The sequence below is a fragment of the Pinus tabuliformis genome, chromosome 5_2, assembly GCF_031772625.1.
Source record: "Pinus tabuliformis cultivar Carrire ecotype Pingquan chromosome 5_2, CPIR1, whole genome shotgun sequence".
In the NCBI taxonomy this organism is placed as follows: Eukaryota; Viridiplantae; Streptophyta; class Pinopsida; order Pinales; family Pinaceae; genus Pinus; species Pinus tabuliformis.
The window spans coordinates 654,094,213-654,118,003 of record NC_142306.1 but is presented as its reverse complement, the minus strand read 5'-3'; the positions used below and the strand labels follow the sequence as shown (position 1 = coordinate 654,118,003).

The window sequence follows — 23,791 nt, the reverse complement described above, 5'->3', positions numbered from 1 at the left end:
CAATTATGTACATTATATTTGAGGTGAACTAATTATTCTTAACCTACTAGTGGTTCAGCGAATATTATTGTAGCTTCGTATGAATTTAATTTTAATTTCAAGTTTCAGATGCTACCTCTTTAATAGTGTTGATTTCCACCTGGATGGATGCCATGGGAATAAATGAAAGTAACAAAAGAAGGTTATTTACATCTGGTTTGTTGCTTTTCACAACATTTAAGAAGTATAAGTCATTTCTGATGCAAACCCTAGCTATATCCATATCTATATGATGACAGGCCAAAAATAGTTGATGCGTAATCTAATGTGAGATGAAGAATTCCATACCATGAAACCCTCCTAGGAACATTGATGCATAATAATGACAAACTCTAACCTAGTATGAAGTTAATTTTCTTAGGTACATGGTTTGCCCTATAATGATGCAATGTACGCATATATCAATGAAGCCCTACATGCCCATGATGCCTTTGAAGATGCCATAATCTTAATAAATAAAGTTAATAAATAAAGAACACAAGTGAAGAAACGCTCATCTTTCAAAATTGCCTAAAAGATTAAAAATATGGAGTCCGTAAACTTTGTCAAAATCATAATGATAAATTTTGCTTCAAAAAGCTTAATCCCCCATTTTCTTGACATTTGTTTTTCTTGACATGTCGCTTGTTCATCACACCCACACTAATCTTCCAACTAGGACACCTTTCTTACAAGCACAAGAAATGCTCTAGAGTCTAGTGTCCCATGTTTCCAGCACCGGAACCAAAAACTAAGGCTTTGGAATTTGCAAGAATGACACCAACAATAACAACTACAAATTTAAAGCATAATGCCCCATAATATTGGCCATCTCGTTACCACAGGTCTAACTCAGCTAATGGCCATAGCTAATCATCTAATCAAGAACACTCACTATTGACTTTACACCAGAATCAACGGTGATGTGCGACCATAAAAAGCATGCCATAAACCATAACAGGGTTTCATGTTCCCAGGCACGCATTGGAGGAGCCAACTCAGGGTTTCATTTCAGTTGCTTCTGCATGACCCTCCACCTTTGATTTCTATCAAAGAATACAGCTAATTTCCCATTGCCAGTTGGAAATCATTTGCAAAAATTGCCTGGCAGATTTTGAAAAACTGGTTGTTAGGAATGCACTGCATACATTTTTTAATATCCTGCACTTCAATTTTCTGTAGTTCCTTCTTTTCTTGGCACAGATGAAACAACATTTAACCGTCAAAATCATGCCCTTTTAAATCCCCTACACTTCCACTCTCTGTAAGGTAAGTTATTGTATGAGACAGATTCTTCTCAAAATTGAAGGAGGGTCAACAGCTTATGTCCTTTGTACATTTCCATATGGTTGCATGCCCTGCAGAGGTTTTAGAAAATCTTGACAAAACTACCCTATTATATATTTTATCTAGTTCCATTGTTGGTTCTGTTCTGACTACAAGTTGATGCTTTGTGCTGCCTCTTGCCTTCTCTTGGCATACTTCTCCAAGATTTGAAGCCTTTCTTGCTCAAATTCCTTCTCAAAAGTTACTTCCTCTTGTAAGTGTATTAATTTTAACTCCTTTCTCCTTTTATCATGAGCTTCAATAAGCTCTTGCCTCTGTTGTTCATATTCTTCAGTATCTTTGATGCTCATTTCGACAATAGCAGTTTGCCTTGCAATCTCTTCCTCAATTCTGCCACAAAAGCATTAAAGTGGAAAACCATAACAGAAAAGAGATTAGAACTCTCTGCTTTTCCAGTCTTTGAAACCTTGTACGATGAATTTCAATTATAAAGACAAGCATGCAAATTTCTATTGGTTAAAAGATTGTCTATAAAGAAAATTTAGAGATTTTGTATCTTTATGTCAGGCAGACAAGAAACAGCTAGCTACAATTGGTAAATGAAGAAGCCAACAAGAATCACAGTGCTTTACAGTTAATAATGTATAATTTCTTGCAAATCACACACGGATCAGCTCAACATAATATACATTTTGTTTCATACAACATGGGAGAACTCATATCTCTTCCAACTACTTTTATATCACCATGAGCTGTTCATGCGAATCACATTCTTAAAGCCATAAAATATATCACAGTATGATACATGCATGCAATATATGAGACTGATGGAAACTTCCTATGCTATATCTTCCCCCGTAGAAGTGTATCCAACCTATTAAGAAAAAGAAATACTGAACATGCTACAACAGTGCAATGTAAAATTCCTATTCTAATTTCCTTTTTGGGGAGATAAAAACTATAGGACAGTTGATGCAATCATCAATGTCATGAACAAGTATAAGAGGCCAACCTATAATGACTTATTCATATCTTTGCCCCATAGTCCCCAGGTCAATATCACTTCGAATCCCGAACTAAAGTTTCCCAAAACAAATGCTCAATATGTTAAAAAATCTACATTCCCTGCATATAAAGACAATAAACGAGAGCTGACGGCCAAAGGACACAACTGACCTAGATAAAGTATCATTAAGTAGGAAATAAATAGGGCACCCCATCCCTCTCCTTATTCTTTCATGAATATATCCTAAAATAATGATATAGTGAAATGATGAAGGCCCAACTGCTGATATCCTTATTATTGTTATGTCCTTTGTCTTTTCACTCAGAATCAACAATGCCTATCAAGTATACATATAACCCTACTGTTGTAAGATAATTATAAGACTTTGTCTGGTGAACAATGTGTTACTAAATTTCTTCTTTGCTAGAAGACTGAATTAATGCTTCTGGATGATTGGTTACTTTCCCACTCACAGATGCTTCAAGCTTGTATATGACAATCCCTAGCTATAGCTATCGTCTTGATTATGCCAGTCCGTGATGAACTGCATCAGGATGTAAGCTTAATGCAATTCACACATTCAACACTGCCTTTTCACTTACCGACACATTGGACTACACAGACATGCCATTAATGATTATTTGAAGCTTCAATGATTTGTACATGAGAACTTGACATTTCTTAACATACTTGTGCCATATTATTTCTTCAAATTGAACTCACTTTCAAGGACCAAATTCCCAAACCAGAAATACTGATCTTATCATTGTCATAAGTATATGCCAGATTTGAATCTAGTTCATTACACAGGGATCCATTCTTGATTGAAATGATTGTTGTAGAAGTTATTGTAATTAGACCACTGATAAATGTGCAAACTTCCATGTCCAGTCTTCAAAAAAATTAGGACAAAGACTCCGAGCCAATCTGAAGAATGAGATTGAAACATTCAATTATAGTTGTTTCACTCTTGAACTTGCACAGGTCGACTTAATTCTCCTTGACGCTCATATATGTATAGTTAGTGAATTCTAGACACCATGGCAAAGGAGAGTGTTGCAATCACAATTTGACTACTGCAATTAGACTCAAAATCTTCATTGTCATGCAATTAGGCTTAGGCACTGCAATTTGGATCATATCAAAATCATGGACAGAATGGCAATACCAATCATCATTCCTTGTCGTTATCAAAATTATTGGCATACAACTTCTAAAGAAACCCAAGGCTGATAATGGGTCTTAGTACCACAATCTGTGTTCTTAAATTCAAAACTATGAGGACATACCTTAATTGCAAGGTTGCGATACTTACTAACTTCTTCGCAGGGATAAGACAATACTTAGTCCATTTTAAGAGAGGGAGAAGATGAATTCACATAGGGACTTTCAATTGTCTAGGAGGCTCAAGGAAGATTAATAGTTGTTGAAATTATATCATCTTAGAAAGGAAGAGAATGCATATATCTGTTGATGGCAAACAGTTTTAATAATTTGTCTCTAAAATTGAGTGTTTGGCTAGTTAAATACTTGTTGTTTCTTCTGTAATAACATAAATCTATTAAAGGGAGAGGTTATGTTTCTTATTTCTTTTTGTTTGTATTTCTTACCAGTAGTTTTCTCAGTTTGTTTGTGATGTTGGACAAATTATATGATCCAAAACAATTGATTTGCACTGAGATAATATCAGCTTTATTTCACATAACTAGATGTAGCAAGTAACTATGCAATCACTTATTGTTGTTAGCTTCAGCCTAAAGGCCCTGGAATTGTTCCAACTGCTCCATATGCCTCTACTATGGATTTGAATATGACCAACATGTGATTTGACCACTAATGGTTACTTGCTTTCCTACAAATCAGAAAACTATTATTGTTATGGTATAAAACACTCACTATTGACTTTACACCAGAATCAACGGTGATGTGCGACCATAAAAAGCATGCCATAAACCATAACAGGGAAGTACATCATCACCATAGTTATTCATCAAAGTGTAACGAAGAAAGATGTAACAAAATACCATGCTTATTAACATATACACAGCAACTACAAGAATCCTGATGGAACATAGTAGGTTATCAAACATTTAGAACAATGCTCCATTCAATATCCACACAATATGGCAAGAACCCTTCAATAGCATGCCAAAACTAAACAATGTTCCCACTTGTAACAACCCAAAACTAGCAACAACCCTAAACTCTTCAGAGCTCAAGTACTTGTACACCACTACCCGCTCAATGGCAATTTAGGTAACCTTTACAACATTCCGTTACCCTCATGTACATGAATCTTTCACATCCAAACTAGTAAGTAAAGCAGAGTCTTTTACAAAGAAACGTTACAATGAGTTTGAAGCTCTCTTAAAACTTCAAAGTTTAAAATGAATATCACTTTACATTTGACCAAGTGAAATAATATATCTAAAACTTTACATTAAAATCACACAGTGTAAGACTGTTGGATAGTATTTATATCAAGACCCTTCAGCTTGATCACAGACTCCACATGCCCCTTCAATGTATTCAACTCCCTAAGCCTGTCATCAGAAAATGTAAATCATGAGAACCAATGTGAAAAAAAATGCAACTGAGGAAATTCATCTAAACAAAATATGAAAATATTGACCTGGCAACTTCAGCACGCCTCTTTGCTTGTTCAACAATTTCTAACAACTCTCGGTAGCTACTCTTCTCATTGAATAAATGCATTTCAGGTGGATGAAGACCGTGTAATGTACGCTGAGCATGAGCCCATTGTGCTTCACGCTCCTCTTTACCATAGTCTTTCTTAGATGTGAAGGCAGTCTGCAGGCAAGAGATAAAAAACAGTGAACACATGACATTAGAACAGTTTGTGCCAATTAACACCTAGGAGATTCAAATAATTCCATGGAGCATTAGAAGATAAAAGCAACATGTAAAGGCATACATACCTTGCGTTCAATAAGATTATCCCAAGCCTTCCCACTCAGGGCATAGCGAACAGCGAACTTAAAGACATCCAAAGGAAAATAGAACACTAGACTGTATAGCCAAATTACTCCTGCCCAACCCCAACCAATAGGTTTGATGTTTGCAAAGCTAAAGTCTGCATAAACTGCAAGGAATGTTGCAATCTACAGGCAGAGGATAGAAACAAGATAGTGGTCAGTTACTTTTGCAGCTTCTTAGAGAAATCTACAGCTTCCAACAAAATAACAAGACACGGAAAGAAATTATGGTTATGCCCAAACTAACCAGCTGGGCAATAACAAATGCAGTCATAAGCAGAAGCCCGGGTCATTCTACAAATGACCAGCTGCGAGATCTTGTCACAAAAATGAGAGCTTGGCTCACAATGCTGACTTGTAAGTATAGCGCAGATGTTTCCTCATGGGGAGAATTCCTGATAGACCTTACTCCAAACTTGTCCTGTATGATAATAAGTTAAACATTCATTATTGCTTAAAGTTGCAGTACAAAAAGGAGTTGGGCCCATTTGGATTTTTGCAGACTCAAATCTGGTAATCAGATGGATGAATCATTGGATTGTAATGATCAGCTGTGGAACATCCATTTAAGAAATTTGAGTGATCAAGTCTAATTCATGGAAAGCATGTTCAAGGCAGTTACCTTCAAGAACATGTATCAGGAACAGAACACAAAGGTGGATAAACTTTCTAAAGAAAGTCATATGGTGGCTAAGCATGAGTTGCTGATAGAGGTTATCCAAGAAGGGGTTTTAACTCTTTCTAAGGATGTATATATCTGATGCAGATCTCTGCTGGTTTTCTTTTTCTTTCTGTTGGAAAATGTTTGTAAGTCATAGACTTTAAGTTTGTTTTGTTTTTGGTAAATATAGCATACAGGAACCTGAACAGTTTTTGAATCACTTTTTTCGACATATATCCACTTTATGGAAATAGTCCTTTATTGGTTCTGAACTGTAGAGAGTCTGAAAAGACACCCTTTATTGTTCAACATAATGTTATGTGAGACACAACACACACACAATATCGGTTATATAACTCCCTCTTATTCATTAGAGGCATAACAGATGCATAAATTCAAATTGGTGTGACAGCAGTACTTATTTTATCTGTGTGCTGAATACTAAATCAAAGTTACTTAACATGATCTCTGTTTCTTATACCTGAAATCTCACACTTGCAAAGCAACCTACTTGGACTTCACCCTTGCATGTAAAAACAATCCAAGCCTAATCGCAATATGGTACACCAGTGTTGACATATAATTTCATTAGAGGGTGTAGTGAGTATTGGCTAAGATACTTCACAAATTCTAACAAGAAAGTTTCTTGCCATTTTCAGAACAGATTTCACATGTTTTTGAGAATCTTGGTTAAAGCAAAATGTAATTATCTGACTTCTTTCAGTTCCTGTTAGGCCCAGATTTCCTCTTTCACGTGCAAAGATACAAACATGATAGATTTGACAAGATCATTGAACAGAAGCAGGGTTTGAAGCATAGTTACTGGACTCATGAGGTTAGGACATGGCAAGAATTAAGAATTACAATAAAAAAGTTAAATTATATTTAAGAATTACACCCAGTGTGATAACTATCCCATTGCTCATTCGCTGATTGCAGGCACGTATTCCCCACTGCTGTTATTGAAAAATGGGTCATGATCAATTTTCCCACCTTGTGAATCTCTGGAATCTCAAGCGGCTGAACTATCCTGCCCTGAATTACAAGGTGGCTTTTAAACTCACCTTCTCACACCGAAACTTTCCTTGTAGCGGGCAGAGCACGGGTATAACAGGAGAAAAGCACCTCTACAGCTGTCTTGGAAACCTGCATTATCATTATCATCATCACTGCCATGTATTTATGAAGCCGAACGCTAGTTTTCTGCACTTTATCTGTATCTGCTCGACATAGATTGGTGTTCAATATATAGCAATTATAAGTAGGATCGCACACATATTTTGTATTTAATGATGGATTGGGTTATTCATGTTCCAAATAGACCTGATCTTTAATATTGCATTATTCAGTGGATAACGATTGAGTTAAAATTCAACCTCCCTACCTGAATAACTATAGCGGCATGTACAATGTGGTCCACTGGCAGATGGGGGAGAGTTTACCCTGTTTTATTTTCAAACTCATGACATAAGATGATACAGTGTACTTAGCTAAGTTAGAGAGAAAACGAGAAAAGGGAGAGGTGGGTACCAGCATGCGAGGGGACGCAGAATGTTCGGTAGAACAGAAATTCGTCCAGGCGGGTTGCAGCGCTTCGTCCAGAGCTTCGTCCAGGCGGGTTGCAGAGCTTTTGAACCAGAGTCGAATGCGTTTTGGCGCGAGGTCATTTTCGTTTTGCGGCCGGACCTCGCGCATGGTGGGTCCCGCATGGTGTTACCGGAAAGGCACCGGTGGCCGCCGGAGTTACATGGATGCGCCCCATGACATACATAGATGGGCCAGCCTACATTGGGCATTTAATACCCAATGTATGGCTGGTTAGCTCTTGCCATATCAAATAACTTATAAAACCGTCAATCTATGACATGACGTTCGTAGTGACGCACTCAGCTCCTCATTATCAACTCACTAGAATGAATACCCTACTTGCAGGGATGGGTGAGCGAGGAGCGAATCATTTGCCCAAGCACAACTTTTTGGTCCACTGTACTGCCTTTCCCAATATGGCATCTGATTTATGCTTATCCCTCATTGGGAAAGTTAATACCTCGCTTGGCTCGTTTGCATTTAATACCTCCTTTGATACCTCATTTGCACACTGCTACTCTTGAGAAACCTACAGGAATATCATAATGCCTCAGGCAGGCTCCAAATTGCTGCCCAAAAATAGAAGTAACCTCGATCAGTAATGTGGTTAAAGACAAGCGTCTATGAGGCTGGAAATCTCCCCCAGGAAGGCGTCCCTGTTAATAATCAACAAAGATTCCCCTCCATATAATACCAGACAGATGCGCATAGCATGTATGCTTTTTCAAGGAAAGTGTGCCCAGAATCTTAGTGAAAGCACTCAAATCTTAGTGAACGCAGTCGTAATTATAATGCTATTTTTTCAGCATATATGTTAACCCTGAAATCTAAGAAAAAAAGTTTCAAATCCCTCTTTACAAGAAAGAAACACCAGAATGTACATGCTAGAAAATGAGTGTTTTCACTAAGATTTCTGGGCAGCCTTTCCTTGGAAAAGCATACCTTCTGTGGGCATTTGCCCGGTAGCAGATTGGATAGAGCATCTGTTGGTGATTAGCAGCAATGCCTTTCTTGGGAAGATTTGCAGCCTCAAAGAGGCTATCATTAACCCTAGCAATAAAGACGCATTTTTGAGGGAGGTTACTCCTATTTTTGGGCAGCAATTGGGAGCCTACCCTAACATTTATTTATGATATTCCTACAAGTTTCACAAGAGCAGGCCGCAAATGTGGTATCAAAATAGGTATTAAGGCCAAATTAGTTATGTAAGTGGTTTTTGTTGTTGTTGTTGTTATTATTATTATTATTATGTCATGGCCAAACTAGACACCAGTTTCGTAAGAGCAGGCTGCAAATGTGATATCAAAATACGTATTAAGTCCAAACTAGTTATGTAAGTTATTATTATTATTATTATTAAGTCATGGCCAAACTAGACACCAAATTGGTGGATGAGACCCCCTTGTTTGTGGGACAAGGGACCTAGCTCCGTGCTTGGCCAGATGATTCATCCGATAAGTCACCTCGCAATGTCAATTTTCTTTCTTGACACAGTCATCCCCCAGCAACCATGTTAAAACGCTTTTACTAATTAGAGGAAGCCACTCTCTAAGTCATCTATTTATGTTTTCTAAGTTTTTCTCCTTACACTAAATTTGTATTTCTTTCAAAACATGAGATTACATATATAATATTTTCACACTCGTTTTTCACTAGGAAGGCCATATCATATCAAAAAATGCACTTTTTCGGAAGAGGCGCATTTTTTTCTTCCAAAAGTTGAAAATAATATTTACATGCAATATTCTATTGCCCCACCATCTCACACACCTAACACCCCATCTAGGCAGTGCATATCTTTCTGAGTGAGCTTCCAACAAGACTTCTTGAGAGGAGTGCATGCCAAAAGATGGCAAGTGGAGGATACCCTAGGGGAAGAGTCCATAGAGTCATGATTTGCAAGCATATTTTCCACCTTGTTCCTTACTGTAAGACGTGGTTGGGGATGATGACATGAATGTTGATGCTTTGAGAGGAGAGGAGACAATGCAATTCTTCCAAGAACCATCTCTTGGATACTTTGAGCATGTGTGTGGTTTTGGATCTTACGAAGCATCTAGATAATAAGTTGAGACTCTCCTTCCACCTAAAGTTTGAAGTAGCCCTATTTTTGTGCTATTTGGTTGCCTTTGAGGAGTGCAGTTAGCTCCCTTGCATCGTTTCATTTGATGCCCAATGTGCGAGAGTATATGTAGAGAGGTATTCCACCTCTTTTAGATTACCATTTTTAGTTTACCCAGGGTTGCATTCTGAGGTACGATCAAAATTTAGTTTAACAAAGGAGAGAGGAGGAGGGGACTAGGATGAAGGGATATATAGAGTAGGTGATTGGATTGGAGTGAAAGAAGAGGTAGCCAGGATGGGGGCGAGATTCCATTTCTTCAGAAGTCTAGCTTTTAAACCATGCTCTCCCTAGCCCCCGAGTGACCAAAGGAGAGCATTGATGGTTTCCTTGATATTTCTTTGTTTAATATTCCAAAGAGAGTCAAGATGCCGAGAGAGGTTTTTGAAGATGGAGGTAATGTGCTAATCCATAGGACCCATGATAAGAATCTGAGAGAGGCTATCTAGATCCAATTGAGGATAAAATTAAAAAAGACTTCTCTTTGTCTTTGAGAAATGGTGTTTGGAATACTTAGTCGGTCCTCGTTAGAACAATTGACACAATTTCTAGTAGAAGCTATAGACCATTAGAGAAGGTGCAACTATTAAAAAGATGTTCAAGATTTTCATAATAGAGGAGGTAGAGAGGGAATCTAAATGGACCATGATGGTTTCACTTCTAAATGTTATTTGATGTTAGGTTTTGGTAAATTTTCACTAGGAGCCACAAGAAGGATATTTTTTGCCAAGAGTCATGATTCCATATATTTAGTGAGATAATATCACTTTGTAATTCCCGAAACCTTGCTTCCAATTGGTAATCTTCTTGAATGGTAAAGAAATCCTTCGAGCTATATCCCCATTATAGTCTATCTAACTACGATGAGAGTGAGATTAGCCTACATTGGAGGTTATCCCAAAAGTGACTCCATAGTTCTCCCCTTAGCCTTGGTTTCCATATTTCTTACGGTATCCATTAGCTCTAGTGTCGACTAGTGCTTGAATGGGTCGAGTAGTCCTTGATTGTTAGTAGGCAAATAGTTGTCATCTGTAGGAAAATATTATTTAGTTTCAGATTCTCTTGGAGTTTAGGGAGTTGTTGCTAGGAGTCCTCCGAAGATAGAGTAGAGCTTCCATTCTTTACTTCCCATAGACAATGTTGGTGGATTAGATGCATTCCTTTTTGGCCAAGATCCATATTGATGAGCTAGTGTGGGAAGGATGTAATCATATAAGATGTTAGGGTGGAGTTAATGGGGTATATTTTTTAATGCAAGATTGATTTCCATATATCAAAGCCTCCTTGGAGCCATCTCCACCAAATTTTGGCTCCTAATTTTTTTTCCATAATGTGGGATCTCATAATCCAGGACACCCTTTCAATTTTTTCACACAAAGATTGTCCCATGTGACGAGGGACCCATTTTTTTCCAATTTGGATACTCCCAAGAGGAAAGAGCATTCAAATTGATGGATTTCTTGTAAGATCGAGGTCAATGCCATAAGATTCAAGCATACATAAATGGGTAGGGTTTGAACGATACTTTTAAGACTACTAAGCATCCAACTATATTGAGGGATTGAAAGGTCTAACAAACTAGCTTGGTGTTGATTTTGTTTACAAGTTTCTCCCAAGTGCTCCATTTGACAAAACTATTGGCTAATGGATCTCCAAGATATTTAGAGGGGAGTTAGCTTATTTGAAAACCAAGAAATTTTGTAATGTATCTGTGAACATAGGATATATTATTGAAAAAGAAAAATTAATATTTCATTTTGTTAATTTCTAGACTAAAGCTTGATCAAAGTCATCTAGAATGTGCATGAAGTTCCTTTCCTCATGGATGTAAGAGTTCCCATACCCATGGTATCATCAACAAAATGTTAGCGGGTTAAAGAAACTTCTATGTCAAATAGACAAATATCTTTGATTTTTCTCTCAATTTCATCTTCCTTGATAGTTCTTCCCAACACATTTTCCGCTAAAATGAAGAGAAAGGGTGAGAGTAGGTCTCCTTGCCTAATGCCTCTTGAATATTTGAATGGGCTAGTGGGGGACTCATTGTCTAGGATTGAGAAAAATGTTGACCATAAAAGGTTGGTAATCCATTTGATCTAATCTTTATCAAATAAAAGGGCTTTTAGGATCTTAGAAAGGTACTACCAATTGAGTTTGTACAAGGCCTCTGAGAGGTATAATATGAGAAACATATCTAGTTTTCTCTAACGAAATGAGCTTTGGAAGCAATGATTGAAGGTGATTGCATACTAGTTTGGTAGTGATCTTATAAATGACATTGTAGAGAGCTATGGGTTGGTAACCATTTGGGTCCTCCACCTTTTCCTTGTTTAGGAACCAACATGAGGAAGGTGGCATCAAGGTTTCGTAAGTTGAACTTTATTTTTCTAGATTATTCTACTACTTTCCAAAAATTGTGGCCTATAGTGGGCTAGCAGTTATGCAAGAATTCTTTAGTGAAACCACCTTGGCTAGGAGCTTTGTTACTAGGGATTTCTTTAATAATTTCTTCCACTTCTTTAAAGTATTTTTCTTTGAGGAGAGCTTCATTTTGTTCCCACATTACTCTTGAAGGAATATGCTTTATCATTTGCTAGATCATTAGTTGTCTATTGGAAAGGGGTTCTTTAAGAAGTTCTTTATAGTATCTCTTGAGCTCTTGTGATATATCTTAATGCTCATACATCATAACACCTTCCTAGTTTTCGAGATAAGACATGTGATTATGGTGGTGATGTTTCTACATGGATGTGTGGAAAAATTTTGTATTTCATTATCCCTCTATGAGCTACTATATCCTATATTTCCATTGCCATAGTAATTCTTTTTTCTTTCTTGTAGTGTCTCAATCCACCTGGTAGGAGGTTGCCAATGTGTCCTGAAACTGAGTGGAATCAACGCAAGTCTTCTTATATCACCTTTTTTTTGCTAGGGATTTAATCATGTGGAAATCACCACCTTTATTCCAGTGGGAGGGAGATAGTAGATTACTAGTATTGGTGAGAGATCTAAGAAAAAGAGGTTTATCTTTTGGTGGGAGGTGATAAGCATTTTATAGGTAATAGGTTAAATGTTTTATAATTAGAATGAAATGGATATCATATAAATACATGCCAAATGTATCTAACCTTGATAATTTGATATGTGGGAAGACGATTGCACTTGCTCTATTTTAAATGGAATAAATTTTTACTAGGGAAATCATATAAATTTAATAATACATCTCATGTTGCTAAAAATCTAACTAAATTATCACTTTATTATAATTATTATAAATTTTTAATTATAAAAGGAATTAATATATAAATTAGACATCTATACGTTAAAAAAATATGAATGAAGATTATTACCTATGGAGATTTAATGCAACTTTAATATCTAAATAGGCTTTGTTACAATACCATATGCCAATACTATGTCTTATTAATACCACATGCATGGCTATAACTCATTTCAGATAAAACTTGTTCATATAACTTTTTTTTAATTAATCAATGTAACTAAATGGGAAAAAATTGGATAACTAATTTAGAGATAAATCTCATCCTTTGATTTTTGAAAGTACTATGAATATTATAGAATATTCTATGAAGGTTAAATCTAGACCTTCCACCTAATAATTATTGATAATTGAATTAAAATTGTTGAAGTATTGTTCCAAAAGAAAAATTTCTATTGACATATTTAATCACTAATCAAGAGTATCTTAAGTGATATTTGTAAAAACAAGTTAGATTTTACCTTTTCACTTAAGGTGACAAGGAATTCAATGATCTTATAATGTTATTTAACAAAAGTGTCACATAAGTTAGAAAAAAGATATGAGAAAACAATATTGAATATATGGGTTTAGACACATATGAAATTTAATGTATAAAACTTATAATATTATTTATATTTGTATAAATTTTACATCTAACATGAATATAAGTAATATATGTTATTTGAGAAGGTTTTAAGAATCCCAATTAATTCCTTCAACAAATTATTAGAATATGAGTTGAAATTATCAAGCGAGACAACTCACATTGAAGACTACACATAGTCACACTTACATTCACGAAGCCAACAATCAAATACATCTATAGGATTGCAATATAGTTGAGAAGAATCCTAGAATATTGGATGTAAAAGCTACCGAGTATTAATTAGGACAATTAGTCTTAACAAGATTCTAACAAACATAACAATATCTAATAATAGCTAATTTTAGAACACTCCATTATTCTAAGACTCCATCTTAATGAGGAAATGTGTAGTCTACCACAACAAATTGATTCCTAAATATTTCAAATCTTTCCATTCGAAGAGGCTTTGTAAATATGTCAATCACATTTTTATTGGTACTAAATAAAACTAAATCAATTTCCTTAGATTGCATCTTCTCCTTAACAAAATGATAGTGAGTTTCAATGTGTTTTGATATTGCATGGTATACAATATTGTTGGATGGTTTGATGGATCTTTTATTATCACATTCCATAAATTTTGGTGTTTTATGTTCCTCTCCCACATAATCAGGAACTTGCGTCAACAAAATTACTTTGCAAGAAGAAATGCACAAAACATTGTACTTAGCTTTAGTTGATGATAAAGAAAAAATTGGTTGTTTCTTGATTCTGTATGCCATGATCATGAATGAAAGGTTGAATACATATTATGAGTATGATCTACTATCATCGGTATTTCTAGCCCAATCTAAACTAGAATAACCTACCAAAACAACATTAAAATCATCAGTATATTTAATACCAAAATCGATATTCATTTTCAAATACCAAAGGGATATCTTCACTGTTTAATAATGGATTTCAAGATTCTTGGCCATGAATTGAATTGGGATGCTATTTGAATATGCTTTATCTATCCCAATTGTAGTGAAATAGTTTAGACTTCTGCCTAGCTAATGATACAACTTACCATCTACCATTCTTTTTCCACAATCACTGTAGAGTTTGGAATTATTTTCTAAGGGTATTAATACTACCACACATTGGTCCATTTTGAGCCTTTTGAGTAGATCTCTTATATATTTTTTTTATGTGTAACCAATGGCTGAACAAATTTAATCCATATCTCAATACCTACGCTATAATACAATTCACTAAGCTCCTTCATTCCAAAAAGCTATGACAATTATCCTTTAACTTCATTAATTAACTTAGAAACATTTTCTGTTATAATAAGATCATCAACATATAGGGAAACCATAGCAGCAAGACCTTATTGATTTGAATTGATATATAGCTTAGGATCACTCTTTCTTTTCATAAAACCTATATGAAGAAATAAATAATAAATCTTCACATACCAACATCTTGGTGCTTATTTTAATATATAGAATCTTTCTTTAATTTACAAACAAGATTCTCTTGACCCTTCTTTATGAAGCCTTTTGGTTAAACAAGATACATTTCTTATTTTAGTTCCCCATTCAAAAAATAAGTCAATGTGTTGGATAGTTTGCATTGCTAGGATGGCTGGTGGAATCAAGGGTGTTGTTATTAATGCAAATTTTGATGGCATCACAGTTTGTTTGGAATTGATGTACATGGAGCACTAATCTTGTGGGGAGTCTTCTGGTTGTTGCGGTCGTTTGTAGAGAAACATCATAGTAGGAGGTTAATTAAAGATGTTATAAATCTTATAGCTATGGTGGTTATGAGTCCTAAGATTTGAATAAATGTATGCCTCAACAAACCATATCAGATACCCATGGAAATGGTTTAGTTATATAGTGCTCAAAATGATATTTCCAACGGTATGGAGAAGTCCAAAAAAAGCCTCCAGGATCAAAATATATGATTGGTCAAAGTTAGAAGGCCAAAAGTCAAACTTGGTGACCTAGACATGGGCCCAGCAGTCAGGTTAGCATGCATGTGGTGTTTGAGTAAAGGTGGAAGAGTAGGATTGGTCATTTTCAATGTCGAGAGGTATAACATCGGTCCCACCTGGGACATGTCACCCTAGGAGGTTTTATCAGAATATTTAATCTTGGAGATTTCTTTGAGGGAGCCCTTTGTAAAAATTTATAGATCCCTAGATTGTAGGATATGAGACCCTACGTCATAGGGATCAGATCATATGGGAGAAGTGCTTAGACCTTGTGGTTTTGGCTCTAAATTTTAATTAAGAAATTTGGAGAAAAACCAAATGTCAAGATCACTTTTCATTCGTACTTAGGACAACATGGATAGATGGGAAGGAGACACATTGCATGATTTGATTAGCCGAAGGAGACATGGTGGTAGAATGATGTGAGACTTGGACACATGATAGTCCAGGATGAGTGGTATGTGGCATGTAGATTCAACATTTTTGGGTTCCCAAGTGGGCCGAAAATGGATGACACGTGGAACCAATAAAAGTGTGACATGTGGCAGTTGGAACAGGTGGGAGAGATTGCGATGTTACATGCCAACCTATCTGGTATATGATTGGTCTATGTGTCAGTGGTAGTTTCCATAAGAATACGTCACCCCTAGAGGGAAACCCTGCAAGGTTTATAAAGCAAGCATGAAGGCCTTTCTAGGTTAGCTAGGCGTGAGAATAGGTGGAGTAGGTGGTGGTAGTTACAAGTCATCCATGTAACTTCGTAATTGATCAATGTTTACGGAAGAAGGTACCACATGACAAATCACCCTATAAGAACTATTCTTCGGGGAACAACCCTAGAAGAAACGAACCTTAGAAGAAACCTCATCAAATGAAACGATCTCAGAAGTTTTTCTGAGAATCACCAGGAGAAATCCCCGAGGTATTAGCTCTAAAAAGACATGGAAAATAGGTATTCCTAGTGGAAATATGATTGGTGTGTGTTAGTAAGTGGTCCCCATGAGACACATCATCTCGGAAGAAACAAAATATCAAAAGAAACATTCTCGATGATAATCAAATGTGCTCCACTATTTTTTTGTTGAGAAATAAAGTTTGAGGAATATGCACTAGGGCACAATGATATGAGGAAGTGAAGGCCATGGGAGTGCATGTTTAGTGAATAGAGGCTAATCCCTAAGAGATATGGTTCAAAGGGGCTCAGTAGGTAGTCAAGTGGTGGTTTCATGTGTTAACGTGAACAAAGGCTTATGGACATATTTCATTAAGAAACGTCGTGGGTGTATATTGAAGAAGCATCGAGGACTAAGCATCGTGGGCCTACGTTTCAAAGGCTTGAATGGGTAAACAAATTTCATAATGATCCTTTGTATTGGAAGGTATGTCATATGTGGCATTACACAACACTTGTGGATAATAGAGCTTGAATAGGTTGATAACTCTAGCTTAGATTCTATTTTTTTGACAATTATGCCAAATTGGATTTCTTACATGTAAGATTTAACAAGCTTGAACCAATTGGCATTTAGATTTGGAAATTTGTGACAATGGAAAAATTGGTGCTAAGGAAGATTCCTAGGATAGGATAGTGAAACAATGAGGAAAACGATATGCATAGAAAATTTATTGAGTGTGGATTAGAGCCTACAAAACATGGAGTTGGAGCCTCTATCTAGTAGGTGTCTGAAGAGAGCTTGGAGGTTGGAGCCTCCTGTGAGTTGGTGCTTGCAACAAATTTAAGAATCTATTGCCTCAGTTGGTGCTTCATGGTAAATTGATCAAGTGTCTACAAAGAAGGGAGTTGGGGCTTCGTGTTATTCAGTGTTGGTAAACAATATAAGGGAGATGGTGCTTTTGCTATGAGTGGTGGGTTAGAAATATTGATGTAAATATAGTATGATATCATATTTTACATCAATATAACATAATAAATAGATGGTGGTTTTTTCTCTTGGGAGGGTTTCCATGTTAAACCTTTATGTCTTATGTGCATGTTTCTCGTGGTGCATGAGTTCGTGTGTTGATTTTTATTCATAGTATATGATATGATGATTTTCTCACATGAATGGATGAAAAGCTTGAATGAAAATTATAAATTGCCATAAAATATTAAATTAGCCTTAATATTGATTCACCCACCCATCTCAATATTAAAAATTTCTTCCAACATGATCTAATTTCCATATGTATTTTGTAGGTAATGCAATCATTATTCTAATTGTGTTTATAATATCTACAAGTGAAATTTTTTCTTCATAATCAATTTCCTCTTTCTCTAAGTAAGCTTTTGTAGCCAAACTTTCTTTAGATTTTTCTATACTTCCATCAACATTAAAATTGGGTTTCAACAGCCATTTGGATCCTATGGGTACTTTATTTTCAGGCAATTTTGTTAATTCCAAAGTATGATTTTTCATTATGGATTCATATTCTTCTTTCATTGCATATCCCCACTCTTTATTCTCATTAGCTTACTTTAAATTAAAAGGTTCTATGCCATTCATTACCTTTAGTCATTAAGGTATAATCTTTAAATCTTACTAGTGGTTGAGTTTGACGTGATTACCTGCTTGGTGTGTCACTACTTTCATCTCTTGTTCTACTTTTTAGTGAATCATCTCCTCCTCTTGGTGTTTTGTGGCTTTTAAAGTTATCCATGTCACTAGATTCTCCCTCCTCTTTATGTTCCTACCTATAATCTACTTCCTCTTTGACATCATCATAATCATTATAAGGAATATTCCACATATCATAATTGTCCTCCTTATGGCTTTCATCTTCATCCTCAAAAAATAACACCTCTATTTGCAAAAACTTCATGTATGTGGGGATGAAACATTTATATGCTTTATGATCAGAACATTAACAAATGAAAATACACTTTATAGCTTTTGCATCTAGTTTTCTCATATATTCTTTCGATACATGAGAATTTTTTTCTCCATTACTATTGGATTATAACCATAAAGAGTTTCAAAAAGTGTGTTATGATCTAAAATTTTAATTGGAATTCTCTTTTTCAAATACACAACAGTGCTAATAGCTTCATATTTGAAAACATTGGGAAGGATTTCACCATTTAACATGTGGTGGGCATCCTAAACAGGTACAAATCAAGGCCCATCTGGTCATCCTTCAACATACTTTTACCTCTCTCTTTTCATTTGATGACAAATCTTTGGACTATAATGTGTTCATTAGGAGGCTTAAGGTATATTTGTCATATCTTGTACCCTAACATGTTGAATATTCATGGCAAGAAGAATTTACTGTGTAGGAGAATGTTGGAGACTAAATGGAGGGAATGTAGTGGGTTCATCCCTTGCATCAACTCATCTACAAATAGGTTGGCTATTGGGTCGTTACTACACTCAATGGATGTGAGGGTATCAAAATACTAGATTCACTTTTATAGGGGTTTTGGAGGGAAGAAGTCCTCCTTCCAACAATACTTCCTGCTGACACATATTTGTATAAATAAATTAGCCCCAAAGCTCAGTAGGATTCAACTTTTTAGAGGAAAATAGTGACTTCTAGCGCTAGAACTTGTTTCTTGTTATTTTTATTGCCATGTTATGTCGTTGGACAATTTCTGAGATCAATGAAAAGCATCTTGTTAACTTCAATATGAGTGTCTTTTAGGGGAGATGAGTTCCCTTGGATGAGGGCCCAAGCTAAGCACTCAAGTCTCTATCTCTCTTGTATATTTCTATTATGCAATTCCCTTTTTGTACTTAGCTTAATTATTTCTCTTTTTGCAAGAACTATTTATATGAAAAGTTTTTCCATTGCAAATTTATCAGTCATTTCACTTGGGAAGTTTGGTTGTAGGATTTATAAGAAAAAGCACAAAAATATAGTCCTTATTTTTTTGCAATAATTCAATCTTAGTCTAAATTTAACTTATCATTTCCTTTACATTTCGATTTTCTACAATTAGCACTTTTAGCAGTCTTGACATCTTGAAGTTTTGTCAGTTGAATAAATACCTTGTGTGCATTTGATACCTATTGGCTTGTAGGGAAAAGCAACATCATTTGGATTGCATACTAATCATCCTCCGTAGCACCCTCCATTCCCATTTATTCTTCCAAGTGAGCTACCCTCCAAAATAACATTACAAGTTTACTGAAAATTGATAGTCCTTTTTCTTTCCTTTGTGCAAGATGGGATTTTGAGGAGATCTAAGCTAAAAAAGATATTCCACTTTCTTCCTCGACATTCTACCATATTTTTCTGCCTCCAAATAATTCTTAGATACTTAGGAATTCTTTTGGATACAATCTTGTAGCAATACAAAACATCCTATAACATCTTGTAGAAATCGTGTAGCACCTTACATGATCCATTATAACTTGACCACAATTGCTTCTTAAGCCTAATTTTTTCTTTTGTCCATCCAAAATATCTTCTAGGCCTTGCAAATAGATTTAGGGAATATCATATACCTCTTAAATATCTTATTTTCATCACTGCGAATTTTCTTTTTTCTTTTCTGCAGTTAGGGTTAGTTGTGTTGATCATGAATTCATTAGCACAAAAGTAGTTTACATTGATATTTCTTGAAGAATTTGTTGGATATTGTAATTATAATAGTTTAACATTGAATGGAGTAGTTTAGGCTTCATTTCATGGTATTTACTTTATGCAGCTACATTAGGTTTATTCTCGCGGTCATTTATTTTATGCAACAGATTAGGGTTTCAAGCATTCTTTTCCTTGCAAATAGATCAGAGTTTCTCTTATGTGGTAGGAAAAGAATTTTTTTTCCTTTCTTGCAAAGTTACATTTAGTAAATTATATTCTTTGAGCTTGTAAATGGTCTCTTCACATCTTGGTTTGATTCATTTCCTCATAGCATCTTTGGTAGGGGCTTTCTTACTGTGCATATAACATTTCCACCTCTTAAGTTTGTATGAAGTCTAGATTGATAAATTAAAGCTGGTATCCTTGGGAGTTGTAGAATTCTTGTCTTAATACCTAGACACCACTTTTTGACACTGTTGTTAGGGAGGTGTCAAAGTAGGTGTTGTTTCTGCTTTGAATTGCTTTCTCTTTATTTCTTGAAAAGCAACAAAAAAAAATATTTTGCATTAGTTTTATCTTTATAAAAAGACCTATATATATATATATATATATATATATATATATATATATATATATATATATATATATATATATATATATATATATATATATATATATATACATATATACATATATACATATATACATATATATATATATATATATATATATATATATATAATAAATAAAAATAAAATATTTATTTCATGCCTCCTAGGGTTAGGGACAACTTAAGAAATTTTTTCCCTAAAATCCCCACTATACAAGTAGTCAACCATCACTCTTTCTGGATGACTGTGGACATTCTCCTCTAACCATAGACGATTTGGAGAACCCTTTGGGTGAAGAACCTAATATTTTTGAGAAGCCTATAGGGGGAGGAAGAACCTACATCACCTACCCAATATATGGATGGAAACAGGTAGCTTGAGCTCTTTCCTATCAGAGAAACCAATGGGGAGGCAAATTAAGAACATCATCCCCACTCCTCTCCCACATTTCCATAGTCTGGCTTCCGAGGACCTTGATACATTCATTTTTGTGTTTTTTGTGGTCTATAAAACCTATGATTACACTTATGATGAGAAGAAACTAGCATTCCTTCCTTCCACCCTCAAGAATGTAGCCTTGCACTCATTCATGAGTTTTGAAGGAGGCAATATCACCACTTGGGCTCAAATGTAGGAAGCCTTCAACCATAAATATAAATATTATTATAGATCAAGGGACACAAAAGAATAAATTTTCAATATGAATTAAGGCCCACTAGATGAGCCCCTAGAGGACTATGAAGAGAGGTACCAACTTAGTTATAGAATAACTAATTACACCCTTGACCTTGAGTGATTGAAGCTTGTACTACACCAAGGGGTTAGAGATGAGTTGATGGACCCTCAACATTCTATCTAGTGGAAACATTTACCATCTTAATTATGATGACATCAAGAAAATATTCAAGAACCACTCTAGGGATGTAACGAAAACATGTATATCTAGTAAAGGTTTGGTAAATTCTTCACCATCTACCTCAACTATCAAGCATGAAATAGTAAACATGTTAGAGGATTTTAAGAATGAAATGTTACACACTTTTTCCTTCCATATGGACACATTGTACATCAATAAAAAACAAGAGGAGGTAGAAATGGCACTACCTATATTTTTCCCTAGGTGCACCAAGAGGCACCTGTTATCACTCAGGTTGTCCCTAAAGCTCCTTAAAGGGATACGGCCGAGGTAACCACAAACCAATCTTTGGACTGCAGGTTCTAGCCCACCTGCAATCAGAGAGGGCTCTCTCTTAATGATTTAGCTTTGTTGATGATGATTTTAGGCTAGTTATTGAGTTCAAGGGGTTTTGTTTAAGTTTTGGTGGGAAGGATGATGCTTTCAAGTAGAGAGGTAGGTATAGTATGAGAGTTTAAAACCATTGGTTGTGGAGTCAAGTAGTAGGACTGCTGGTGTTTTTTTTGTGGTTGCAAGAGAAATATGGAGCAAGATAGTTACACATGAAACAACATTCAAGCTAAATAGAGATGGATTGAAGGCTAAGGAATGAGAGGCAATTAAGAATCTCTCATTCAGCTTAATAGAGGGAAGGTGAATGAGCTCTATCTAGGAGCAGTAAAGAATCCCTAGATAACTGTCAAACATGGGTGAATTGGGGAAATATGAGCCAAAGGGAATTCATATTCATTACCAGTTCAGATGAAAACATAAAGAAACAACAGAAATTGAGCATAGAGTGCAGTTAAACAAAGTCTAAGCTATTCATTTTTCCTGCTATTTTAGATGATGATATTTATATGACATGAACATATATCAATGGAGAACAGAGGTAGGAAACACTTATTGAGTCATGTTGCAGCACAAGAATTCCATATTCACTCTTCAACCATTAAACAAACAGCAAATAGTCCTTCCTCCAAGCTTTTCAACAGTCTTTGATTAAGTAAAACATAAAGTATACAGAGCGAGTCTCTAGTGGAGCGATACAACCAACCAACCCAAATACGTTCTATGGGGAGGTATATATACAAAAACAAGATACAAAATATCTAGGTGATGACTCTTCAAACAATAAATTATATCACCAACTCTTGTCAGGGAGTAAATGAAGCATTAAACTCTGCAGTTAATTTTGGCTTGCTAGCTGTCTATTTTGTCAGAAAACTTTGACTTTCTGGGCTGAACGATTCGACTGCCTACTGCGCATTTATTCTTAGTGTGTTGCCCTGATGCTGGTACGTTGCCTATTGCTGTCTGGGTCTTCATCTTGTGTGCTCAGCTTCTTAGCATTTGATGAGCTGTAGTTATCATTTCAATTTTTCTTTATGCTGATTTACCTTTGACAGGTGTATCGTGCTATCTGTATATGTTGAACTGTAGCTTGATCAAAAAGAATTAATAAACAACATCACCTGAGCAATGTCTCTATCAACTCGTTCCACCAATACTCTGTAGGTAGCTAATGCCTTTGTATCTTTATCAGTGTTTCCTCAGCTTCTGTGTATCGATGAAAAGTGGGCTGGAATTCGAATAGGTTGTTTATCTCATGTGCAATGTAGAATAGATTTTCAAACTTATCAAAGACACTCTATCCCGATGGAGGCCCTTTATCTTCTGAAGTACTTGAGGATGCTGTGATTTGGTTGGCAGCAAAATTATTCACTCTGTTGGCATAAAGCTCATGTGACAGCAGTCTTCCAGCACTGGTTAATAAACTCGGTAGCCCTCTGCTGTGTAATGCCATGATCTTTGTCTGGAACTCATCCACCTCTGTTTGCATTTCCTGGCATTTTCTGTCCAATGCCTGCACAAAATTTCTAAGGGTCAACACCTTTTTTATTAGCAAAATAGTTTCAGTCCTGTTACTGATTCCTAATGCTGCCAGCTGCCCTTTGGTGCGAGTATTCAAAAATTGGATCATTCTATTTGCTTGCTCGGGCATATTTCTCAAAGATGCTCTAGCCCTTTGGTTTTCAAACTGAGCCAAGTTTATCAAACCCATTTGCTCATGAATGGTTTCAATGGATTGCCATTGGTCTGTAACGGATTGGCCAATTTTGGCCCACAAAATTTTCTTGATGTCTGCTAGAGTCCTGTCAAAAGTGAGCTCTTTCTCCAGCTCCTTTATTCTTCTTTCCAAGGCTTTGACTTCTCTTGTCTTCTCAGCTACCTCCTGCTTTGAT

The 23,791-nt window shown here is 35.7% G+C and overlaps 1 protein-coding gene across 1 annotated transcript; it reads right to left on the bottom strand.

The window, feature by feature from the left end:
• Positions 1–4,718: 4,718 nt before the first annotated feature.
• Positions 4,719–7,605, bottom strand: LOC149160755 (plasma membrane ATPase-like). The gene is made up of 6 exons (XM_089435401.1): positions 7,499–7,605; positions 7,033–7,114; positions 5,555–5,728; positions 5,251–5,433; positions 4,944–5,122; positions 4,719–4,854 (listed from the first exon to the last, which is right to left on the bottom strand). Exons 3-6 carry the CDS (start codon positions 5,579–5,581, stop codon positions 4,758–4,760), a joined length of 486 nt encoding a protein of 161 aa, XP_089291527.1. The 5' UTR covers positions 5,582–5,728; positions 7,033–7,114; positions 7,499–7,605; the 3' UTR covers positions 4,719–4,757.
• Between the last annotated feature and the right edge of the window lie 16,186 nt (positions 7,606–23,791).